At 39.1% G+C, this 12,002-nt stretch overlaps 1 protein-coding gene across 3 annotated transcripts in view; it reads right to left on the bottom strand.

Moving 5' to 3' along the window:
• Positions 1 to 12,002, bottom strand: part of topbp1 (DNA topoisomerase II binding protein 1) — a 94,800-nt gene that overhangs the window by 16,625 nt on the left and 66,173 nt on the right. For all 3 annotated transcript variants that reach the window (XM_068054753.1, XM_068054763.1, XM_068054773.1), the window contains exons 18-23: positions 10,521 to 10,664; positions 9,681 to 9,780; positions 6,082 to 6,268; positions 2,848 to 3,077; positions 1,721 to 1,854; positions 430 to 541 (exon numbers count right to left, since the gene is read on the bottom strand). In XM_068054753.1, coding sequence (XP_067910854.1) covers positions 430 to 541; positions 1,721 to 1,854; positions 2,848 to 3,077; positions 6,082 to 6,268; positions 9,681 to 9,780; positions 10,521 to 10,664 — 907 coding nt within the window. The remainder of the gene's footprint in view (positions 1 to 429; positions 542 to 1,720; positions 1,855 to 2,847; positions 3,078 to 6,081; positions 6,269 to 9,680; positions 9,781 to 10,520; positions 10,665 to 12,002) is intronic.

Genomic DNA, 12,002 nt, shown 5'->3' with positions numbered 1-12,002 from the left:
ATAGAGCATATGGGAGAAACTGGCAGGGAGATTAGTAACTAGACGACACAGATTTAAGGTAATTGGCAACAAAATAACCTGATTTTTGGTGGGGGGGGGGGGAAAGAGGGGAAATTAGTTTTTTTAAAACACAAGTTATGATGATCTGGATTGCGCTGCCTGAAAGAGTGGTGGAAGCAGATTCAATAGTTACTTGCAAACAGCCATTAGATAAAGACTTGAAAAGAAAGAAATTACAGGGCTATGGAGAAACAGCAGGGAACTAGGTCTAACTGGAGCTAGCATGGGCACAGTGAGTCGAAAGGTCTCTTTCTATGCTGTAAGAATCTACGATTCTATGAATTAAACACAGTACAGTAGCATTATGAATGCTATGCAGCAAAATGTCCTCTTTTGAAATAGCAAAAATTATGAGGAAAAATACCACACCTAACTCCTCAATAAGATGGCAGTAGTCAATCCTCTCCTGGGGGTTCAGTGAAGATAACTGGAACCTGCGCTGAATGTGTGTTTCTTTAGTATTACTCTCACCAACAGCAACCTGGAAGTTATAGCAAAACATCACCAGATTCAGTTACTGTAATAACTTAAACAGAAAGACAGTAAGACATACTTTGTTTTTCATCTCCCATGGGATTTTAAAATCTTTGGATTGAGATGTCAGAATTCTCATGGCTTAGGACTGATTAAGGTTCAACTGCTTTCAAGCTCTGGTGGTCCTTCAGCTGTTCAGATTTGCAGATCATACAGAAAAGCAAGGAACAGAAAACACAGTTGAGAGGATGGCAGGTCAACCCTTAGCCACTCTCACATGCCTCCCACAGCACATTAGCTGTCACAGAATTTGAAAGGGCAGAGGAAATGCATGGGAAGGAAAGGGGAAAAAAAAAATACAAAACATTTTTTCCTTTTCGAGAAGTGATGGATTGCACATCTACGGACATATTTGACACCATTCTCCAACCGAACGTTAGGTTTCAAGTGCCACAGTGGCAAGGCGTATTTACTCAAGTTCAACCTCCTTTGGGGGAAGAAGTGTGGGTAACTGAACATGATATCTTTTTAACATTAGATTCCACAATCTACACTATTCAATTGTTCAAATTGTCTGGATCAACATTAATGTTTAATCCCACCTGTTTCAGTAAATGCAATTCCTGTAATTTAACAGGACTGAAATATATCTCAAAGATTTGGGGTAAGTTTCTCTATTTGAGAAGCTTCAAATCATTTTCTTTATGCCTTTAGATTGAGACAAGTCAAAAAATCTGTTTGAAGATTAAAGTTTTTAAAAAAGCAAGAAAGGTGAAAAGAAATACTAAATTAAAACACAAAAAACTTTGACAAAGGTTTCACCACAAAACAGCAAAAAAAAGTTACTGTTTACTGACAAGAGGAGGAACATCCTATGAAATGGTACAGGAAAGGGGTTCGATGGTACTTTAAATCTTTGAACAAATGCTATGTCAAGGATAAATGAAAGGGGAACTACAACAATTTTAAAATTAACTATTTAAAGTTGAGTTCAGATTCAAAAACATTAGGAATCTATTTCAAAGGCGGTAACATTCTTGTGGTCAGATATCTTATATGAACCTCAGCCCAATTCCCGTAGGTTTTCTCCCCACTCATCTGAACCCTGCCACACCTCTCAAGCTCAATATAACACATACATATATTTTACTATACTGTTACAATAAATCCCAAATGTTTTCCAAACCTGTTCTTTGGGCTGTGGTGCCACAGGAGGTTTTGCCAGTGGAAATGCTATACTGGGAGCTTGAGGTGTGGGGGTGAGGTGGTCATCCTTCACTGGAATGTCACCATTTGTTACAGCGAGACACTGCGGAATTTCTGTTACAGAAGTAGAATATCAGCGGTTGTTGCGCGTAATCATAACAAAAATGCAAATATGACACACAATCACAATCTTTTCAGCATTAGTACATATAACCTTGCTCGGTCTTTGAATACAGGTCAAGTTTTACAATGCAAATAAATAATGCTATAAACAAGCGACCATTCTGACCATGTGGCTGACCCTAGAGGTCCTTTTACCTTACTCCTGATACATGAAAATGGTTACACTCTGGAAAATCTGATACTTTAATGTTGCAATAAAAGTTACAATATTTAAAAAAAGGGAGGGCCTCTCTCAGTTCAGTCGCTCCCCTGATAATACTCAGAGGCTATGGTGGAGATTTTCCTCCTCATCAGTTATAGAACCATAGAAAACCATGGAAAAATATTTGAAGGAAAGCCATCGTCATCAGAATCTTTGTTGGTTAGTGAAGCTGTCTCTTTGTTTTGGGATACCTAGCTTTTGTGTGAACGTTGACAATCATCTGCTGTTGTTGATAGGACTGGATTGGGAAACCTGCTTAAGTGCGGGGTGAGCGCCATTTTTGGAGATTTGCCTGCAGAATAGTAGTGGCAGCATTCGACATTTTGTGCCTTTGGAGTTTTGGTCAGTCGGCGCTTCCTCTCACTTGTTCTTTGGACAAATTGAACTTAGCCTACATGAGAGCTCACAGTCAACATAACTGCGATGGAACATTCACTAAAGACCACCCATCAGGCAGCCTTGGAATAAAGCATATTGACTTTGATTTGACAGTTAAATTAAAATGCAAAACTAAGGTGAAATCTTGTTTGTTGATTCTTTGTTGTGGTCATTTGGTGAATGCTATTCTTTTGGTTGATCCCGACATGGACCAAAACAAGTTACTGACTATCATGAGCATACCTATTAAGTTACTTTCAAAAAGCTTCTGGGGGGGGTGGGGGGGGGGGGCGGAGTTGCAGTACAAAAACAATTGAAGTATACTTGGGACTAATTTAACATACCTATTGCAGCAATTTCTGAATCAGTTAAAGACTCTTTATGTTTAGCACTTCTTTCCTCCTCTTGCTCTGTAATTTTCGGAAATTGTTCAGAGTACTGAGAGGGGCTGCCTGGCCACTGCAGGTTGTTGGCCAGCTTGGCTCGCTCTTCTCTGGCTGTTGGATCATCCCAAATAATCTGCTCATTCTGCGATGGCTCTGTATTGATGTCCGTGAATGTTGAATGTGAGCGCCTAAAGGCAGAATCTTTTTACAATTAAGTTGGAAATACAAATGCAAGGTAGAACATTTGTGCCTTTATAACTTGACTTTTTAAAATAAGAACATAAGAAATAGGAGCAGGAGTAGGCCATTCAGCCCTTCAAGCCTGCCCCGCCATTCAATAAGATCATGGCTGATCTGCCCCAGATCTCAACTCCTCTTTCGTGCCAGCTCCTCAACTCCCGATATTTCAAAAATCTATCTACCTCCTCTTTAAATACTTTCAGTGATCTAGCCTCCACAACTCTCTGGGGTAGAGAATTCCAGACATTCACTACCCTCTGAGAGAAGGAATTCCTTCACATCTCAGTTTTAAATGAGTGTCCCCTTATTCTGTAACTATGTCTCCTAGTTCAAGATTCCCCCACTAGTGGAAACACCTTCTCAACATCTACCTTGTCAAGCCCCCTCAGAATCTTGTACATTTCAATAAGATCACCCCTCATGAACAAAGGCCTGACCTGTTTAGCCGTTCTAGATAAGTCAACCCCTTCATCCCAGGAGTCAGCCGAGTGAATCTCTTTTGAACTGCCTCCAATGCCAGTATATCCTTTCTTAAATACAGGGACCAAAACTGTACACAGTACTCCAGGGTGTGGCCTCACCAACACCCTGTACAGTTGTAACAAGACTTTCCTATTTTTAAACTCCAACCCCCTAGCAATAAAGGCCAAAATTCCATTTGCCTTCTTAATTACTTGCATCTGTATGCTAACTTTTTGTGTTTCACGCACAAGAACACCCAGATCCCTCTGCGCTGCACTTTTTTGGAGTCTCTCCCCATTTAAATAATAGTCTGCCTTTTGATTCTTCCTACCAAACTGCATGACCTCACTTTCCTACATTAAACTCCATCTGCCAAGTTTTTGCCCACTCACTCAACCTATCTATATCCCCTTGCAGATTCCTTATGTCCTCATCACAACATGCCCTCCCACCTACTTTTGTATCGTCAGCAAATTTGGATATATTACACTCTGCCCCCTCCTCCAAGTTATTAATATAGATTGTAAATAATTGAGGTCCTAGGACTGATCCTTGTGGCACTTCATTAGTTACACCTTTCCAACCTGAAAGAGACCCATTAATCCCAACTCTGTCTTCTGTGTGTTAACCAATCCTCAATCCATGCTAATACATTACCCCCAATACCGTGAGCTCCTATCTTGTGCAATAATCTTTTATGTGGCACCTTATCGAATGCCTTCTGGAAATCTAAATACACTACATCAACCGGTTCCGCTATCAACTCTGCTTGCTATATCCTCAAACAGCCCTAGCAAATTTGTCAAACATGATTTCCCTGTCACAAAACCATGTTGACTCTGTTTGATTGCATTAAGCTTTTCTAAATGTCCTGCTATTTCTTCCTTAATAATGGACTCTAGCATTTTCCCAACGACCGATGTTAGGCTGACTGGCCTACAGTTTTCTGCTTTTTGTCTCCCTCCCTTCTTGAACAGGGGTGTCACATTAGCGGTTTTCCAATCCGCTGGGACCCTCCCGGAATTCAGTGAGCTCTGGAATATTTCGACCAATGCCCCTACTATCTCTGCAGCCACATCGTTTAAAACCTTTGGATGCAGGCCATCAGGTCCTGGCGACTTGTCTGCCTTTAGTCCCATTAGTTTGTCAAATACTTTGTCCCTCGTGATAGAGACTGTTACAAGATCTTTCCTCCCATCAGCTCCTTGCTTATCTGATATCTGTGGGATGTTTATAGTGTCCTCCACCAGGAAGACTGATGCAAAATATTGGTTTAAATTATCCGCCATTTCCCTGGTCCCCGTTATCAATTCTCCAGTCGCAACCTCCAAGGGTCCCACGCTCACTTTAGCTACTCTTTCTTTTTATATACCCGTAGAAGCTCTTACTGTTTGTTTTTATATTTCTTGTCAATTTACTTTCATAATCAATTTTCTCCCTCTTTATTAGCTTTTTAGTCATCCGCTGCCAGTTCCTAAAAAGGTCCCAATCCTCTGGCCTACCAATAGTTTTCGCTGCTTTGTATGCCTTAGTTTTTGATTGGATACTCTCCTTGACTGCCTTTGTTAACCACGGGTGGTTCATCCTTCTCATCGGGTCCTTCTTTTTGACCGGGATAAATTTTTGCTGAGCGTATTGAAATATCTGCTTAAATGTCTGCCACTGCTCATCCACTGACCTTCCAGAGTCTATTTTCCCACCCGCTTTAGAAAACTCTTTCTTCATACCTCTGTAATTGCCCTTGTTTAAGTTGAGGACACTGATTTGAGACCAGAGTTGCTCGCCTTCAAGCTGTATTTGATATTCTACCATGTTGTAATCGCTACCCCCTAGAGAATCCCTTTTGGCTCTTGAATGAGTTACTGATACTCGAAAGGACCTGTGGATTTCACTTACAAAATTAAATATTTTTCATCTAACTACTATATTTGTTAAAAATCTGTTACTGAATTTTCTAAATTAATCTTTTAGAAATCTGTAGAAACATTTCAACACGAAACATCCTGTCCCAATTAGTGCTTTTGTGTTCCCATTATATATTTTTTAATGCAAACACTGAGTTCTCAGTTTTAATAAAGCACTAAATTCTCTCACAGCCAAGAAATTAAAAACTAGAGTTCAACAATCCAGCTGAATTGCAACTACTAGGAAACAGACTGATCAGACAGGAACAATCTGTAAAACTAGATTTCAATTGTGTTTAAAAATACATATGAAAGAGAACAGATGAAAATTAATTCTCACCAACCAGGCAAAAAAAGCACCCTCTGAACGAGGTGTAGGCAGATCCCACCTCACACTATAGTTTGTAAAATGGCAGATCTGAATTTCTGTGATATATTTATCAAAATTGCACAGAACTATCCCACAGATATTTGTTAAAAAAACACTCTCAATTATAACTTTATAAAAAAATGCTCATCATATTAAGCTTAAATAACCATAATAAAAACAAAATGACCTTAAAGTCAAAAAATAACCATAGAATACCTGAGGGATTCCAGTGCTCTGCTACGTCCTGAACGTACAGTGCTATCAGCTGATGATGGCAAATATTCCAGAGCTCCCCTCGACATGGCTCCACGGTGCCCTACTGACCTCTCCACTCTTGTAGCAGACATTATTTCCTGTAACTGACGCTGAAAATTCTCTCTCATTTCAGAAGTTTCTGTCAAATCTGCAACAAGATATGTAAGAATTGAATATGTAAAACAAAACAAATCTGAAGATCTCTATAGAGGAAAGAGTTTTTTTCAAAAGTATTATATCGGAATACAAGGATAAGCCTAGGTTACCAAGACAGAAATGAAAACCCATCCCTCTTTAACGTTTTGAGTGCCGGTCATGTGTCTGCCCCTCAGCTGCACCCTTTCTAGGAGATTATAATATTTATTTTTCCTGTACGTTGCTGGAAATGTGAGCTGATAACGGAACATCTGGAGCCATAGTGATTGATGGAACCAACAGTCTATTCCCTTAACCAATGAGGGTTAAGGATCGAGAAAGTAACAGGAACGATGGAGAAGGAGCATGAATTACAGTGCGTGAATTAGAGTCAAATCAGGTAGAGAAAGAGAGAAACTAGGTTAAGAGACAACAAAAACAGACACAAAGAAAAAGAAAGAAGAATTTTAAACAATGAATTTTTAAAAATCTCCAACAGTACCTTTGGGAAATGAGATTCCAGGGTTTAAATTGTTCCCTTTCTGGGCTGGAGGTATTGACTGGCATCGCATGAACATAAGTATGAATCTTCTCATTCAATAAAGGTACTAATGCTGTCAAGTACTAGCCCTAACTTACTGTGGCAAGTTTAATGGGCAATTAATGAACAAATGCAATGACTTCATGGAAGTCACGGAGGGGGTGGCGACGTGCTGCCATTTTCACAAGGCTAATGGAGGAATGGCACAAATCGTCCAGGAACATGCGGTGATTTACAATTCACTGGGTATCTTTTCCTTACTACATGTTGCTGGATGAATTGCACATTAATAATGCTGAATGTCATTAAGCTCACCGTTATTTTGGCAACAAATTCTGGGCTAAAATCTTTATTTACATCTCCCAATAGCTACAAAAAAAATGTCACCAGAGACCAAATGGCAGTTAATATTTAGATGTCTGCAAAGAGCCATCAGGATTCCCAACTATTCCATGCTGCCAGCCACAGTGCAGGAATACCCCAAGGCAGCAGATCCCAGGATCGTGGAATCCTGGTACTGTCAGAACAGAAGGAACCCCCAGCATTGTGACTCTGCTAGTGCTGCCAGACTCCTGGAACTCCTCGTGATATCCCCCCCACCATTCCTACCCAGTTCTGTCAAATGTCACTTATCTTGTGTATACTGGGCTACATAGATGAAGTCACCACAGATTTACAGTTTGTATGGAAAAATCAGACAGATGTGTGAGATTCAATATTCAAAGAGCGATAACACTTCAGAATATCATGCAAAGAACATAGATTGATGTATTCAGATATATCAAATCACTAGTTATAAGATGACATAATACTTGTTATAAAAACAGCGTATCCATGCAACAAGCAACCCTACAGGAGATCCATATGTGTCTGCTCCAGGGACACAATACAGTGTAGACAGGGTTAATGATCGGGAACTGTGGGTACATCCTGATCCACTAACGCCTTGGCTTTAAAATTCTAATCCTTGTGTTCACATTCTTCATTCAGCCCTACATCCCTCCAGGATCTCTGTGCTCCTCTATTGTATGCTAAAGGTTAAGGGCAAGAAAGTGGAATAAAATGTTTTGTGCGATTTTACCTTCTGCTTTTTAAGAAACCTCCTCTTCTAATGAAATTTACAAATCAGCCAATCAGATTTCTTGTTGAATTTGTAATTTCAGCCCATCAATTCAGGGTGTGACAGAAATCTTGTTTAAATTTTCTTATGATTAAGTGTGACATGGAGTGTGATGGACAAGAATACACAGAATGTCCAATTTATATCTGTATCTAGGACATATCTTACATCTATGCACACTTACGGTCTACAAAATCTCACTTTCTGTTGTCATTCTTTTCATCTTGATTTTGTGCTAGTCTGTTCCATTATCAATACTTAGATCCACATTTACATTGGAAATTGGCTATGTAAATTAATCACCTTGTAACTTCACAACCAGACCACCAAGTGGCAATGTATACATTCCCACAAACTGCTCAAAATGCTTTTTGAAAAATTTTCATCCACCTTCCCCCAACTCCCCAAAAACCATAACAACAGGAAGTAAAGTGTGTCAACAGGAAATGCATACAGAAATACACACAAGTACACTGGTCGACGTGCTAAGTAACAAAAAAATTTAGCCTGTCTGAATTTTGGGCACTTGGTTCTGACCACACTTCATCCTGGAGTCAGAAGTTGTGCATTCAAGTCCCATTCCAGGGACTTCAGCACATAATCTAGGTGGACTCTTGTTTTCTGTACCAAAGGTGTGTTGCAGTGTCAGAGTTCTGTCTTTTGGATGCGACTTCTGCTACTATTCGCAGAGGAACAAGGTAGTCCTCCTAGTGTCCTGGCCAACATTTATCCCTCATCCAACACCATTAAAGAGAGATTAACTGGTCGTTTACCTCATTCCTCTGCACAAATTGGCAGCCATGTTTATCTATGTAACAACTGTGACTAACTTTCAAAATACCTTATTGGTTGTAAATGCTTTGGAAGGTCCTGATGTTGTGAAAAGTGTTCTATAAATGCAAGCTTGTTTATTTGAAATGTCAGGTTTTAGCATGCGCTCAAATCCTAGAGTGAGGTTTGATCCCATGGCCTTCTGACTCAGAGGCAACAGCACTATCACTGAGCTAAGTTGACTCTATATATATATATATATGTATATATATGTTTAGTTTTAAAAGCAGTTGTTGGAACATGGAATATCTTACCACAAGTAGTTGAGGCAAAGATCATTGTGATTTTTTTAAAAAGTGGAAAGCAGATAAATATTTGAGACAGAGGAAAATTCAAGGCTACAGGGTGAGACTAGGACAGTTGGATTAGTTTGGAATTGTTCCAGCAAAAAAATGGTGCAGACATGATGGGCCAAATGGCCTTGTATATTGTAAACCTCCACAGTGCCATTTCCAGCTGAGGTGGTTAGTCCAACAGACAATATCTAAACATAAACAGGGTTAGGTTTCTCAAAATATTGCTTATAATGTATGGACTTTGTGAGCCATTCAGCAAGTCCATTTAGAAACTGGCAAATCCTGGTGCACAAATACTAAAATAAATTATCCAGAATGACATTAGCCCCTGCTTTGAAATACTATTTACAGTAATAACAGATAAGCACAACATCTTATCTATACACTATTTTAGTAGATAAATTAGTCAATTTGAATCATATATGGGTTAGTCCCTCTGTTCAAATTGCAGGAGAGATACTATGCAAACACGTCAGGGCTTCATTTATTTCTGGCAACACTAATTTCAAGGTTACAATGATAAAACTCACTTAGCACCTAAACAATGGAAAATATTGTTTCACCGAATGCTAGAAAGAGGGAACAAATAGTGACGTGAATTAATTTGCTGGATGATAATCAACTGATTCATATTTACCTCCACATCCTTCATTATGTTCATCCTGGAGAGTTTTTTCATCCTTTGGCTCTTCATCATTTTCGCTTTCCAGTTCCTCAGCAATTGGCACAACATTGGTCTGTCAAAAATTTATGGGCAGTAATCATTTGCTTGCATTGGAAAACAGCTATAAATAAAATCACATTTAATTTATATCTCACTGCTCTTTTTTATATGTAAAATGGTAGAAAATTAAGAGAATGCAAATAAATGCAAGTCTGTTTGTTTGACGTGTCAGCTTAGGGCTGTTCAAATCCTAGATTGAAGCAACTCGATATTATATATATATAAAGTCAAGTTTTAAAATAGTAGTTTGATGATAGATTAATCTGATATTTGAATGTTAAGGCAAAGGTCCTTCCATTAGGACAATGAGTCCAGAAAGGTAAAGTACAACTAAACAACAAAAATACAACATAACATAAAACAAAAGAACTGTTCACAACACTCTCCAGGGAAAAAATATAGATAACTCAAATTGCAGCAAGCAATTTGTGTGGCCTACATATTTTAGTTATCAATAAGATGTGCAATATTTTACCTTGTCAGTGATATATTGCTACAATATTATAATGATAGACAAACCACTTGTGCTTAGGCTTCTGTGAAAATATGGTAAACATCAGAAACTGCACTCCAGGTCCCAAACAAAAGCAAACTTAAGCAAAAACATGGGAGATCGGCTGGTAAACTTATTTTGAAATTTAAATAACTCCTAGGTAGTTTACAGCTGATATCACATTGTTCTCATTGTGGAATGGAATTAATCAGTGCTTGGTTGTAGCATTGACACACACAAATTCTATATTTCTACAATACCTGTTCATCTCTGTGTCCTGTTTCAGAAGAGCACATGCGAGTAGACACTCTGGTTTCTTGAACTGAACTCATGTCCAGACTCATATTCGGATTGTACGTGTGAGGATAGAGATATTCAGGCACTTTTTTTTGTTCATCAGCACACTGTATCAAAGAGTTCCAGATTTAGTGATCTAATTGACAAATTATTCATAAGTATAAAAACTGCAACTGGGAAATCATATTTCATTGCAGTTTCATTTGAATCAAAATAAATACTGGTACCCAGCACTAACAGTGGATCTTCATCATATTTCTGTAGCCACTGAATTTTCATGGAATTTAGGATCCACTGGGATGTTGCCATATTCCACTATTTTCTCCACAATACGACCATGCAAAATAGGGGAACTGAAGGCAATAAATCTCCGGTTAGGTCTTAGCTGGAGTACTGTGTCCAGTTCTAGGCACCACACTTTAGGAAGGATGTCCAGGTTTGACAGAGGATGCAGGGAAGATTTAAAGGAATGGTACCAGTTATGAGGGACATCTGTTGCGTGGAGAGAATAGAGAAGCTGAGTTTGTTCTCCTTAGAGCAGGGAAGTTAATCTCCTTACAGCAGAGAAAGTTAGGGGAGATTTAATAGAGGCATTCAAAATCATGATGGACTTCGACAAGAATAAAGGAGGAACAGTTTACATTGGCAGGCGGATTGGTAACCAGAGGATACATATTTAAATAATTGGTAAAAAAGCCAGAGATGAGATCAGAAGAAATTATTTTATGCAACGACTTATGATCTGGAATGCACTGCATGAAAGGGTAGTGGAAGCAGATTCAATAAAAGCTTTCAAAAGGGAACTGAATAAATATCTTAAGACGGGGGGAGGGCAGTGGTGGTTGGGGGGGCGGGGGGGGGGAACGGACAAGGGGAAAGAGCAGGGAAGTGGGACTAATTAGATAATTCTTTCAAAGAACCAGAGGCCAAATGGCCTCTTCCTGTGCTGTGAGATTCTACAATGCCATGAATAATTTGTAGCGAGGAGCCAGATGTAGTAGGGCTAACTGAAACATGCATACATGGAGAACAGAACTGGCAGTTGAATACTGCAGGATATAACATATTTAGAAAGGATAGAGAAGGAAGAAGGGGCTGGGGTAGCTGTATTAATTAGAGATAACAAAGACAGCAAACTAAAGGGGCATACCTAACATTAAGATAGAAACAAAATCTATATGGATTAAGATAACGGATAATGGATTGATCAACTGGGGTATTCCACAGACCCGCCAACAGTGGAAGGGAGGTTGGGAAAGAAATATGTAAACAAATCTATCAATTAGTAAACAGAGTAGAATAATAATCCCGGGAGATTTCAACTACTCCCAAATAAACTGACAAGTAGAGACTGGGAATGTGGAAAAGGGAATCGAATTTTACAATGCATTCAGGACCCTTTCTTACCCAGTATGTAGCAGGCCTACCAAGAAAGGAATCATTAA

This window comes from Heterodontus francisci, chromosome 2 (assembly GCF_036365525.1).
Source record: "Heterodontus francisci isolate sHetFra1 chromosome 2, sHetFra1.hap1, whole genome shotgun sequence".
NCBI classification, from domain to species: domain Eukaryota; kingdom Metazoa; phylum Chordata; class Chondrichthyes; order Heterodontiformes; family Heterodontidae; genus Heterodontus; species Heterodontus francisci.
This window is presented reverse-complemented; position numbering and strand designations above follow the sequence as displayed.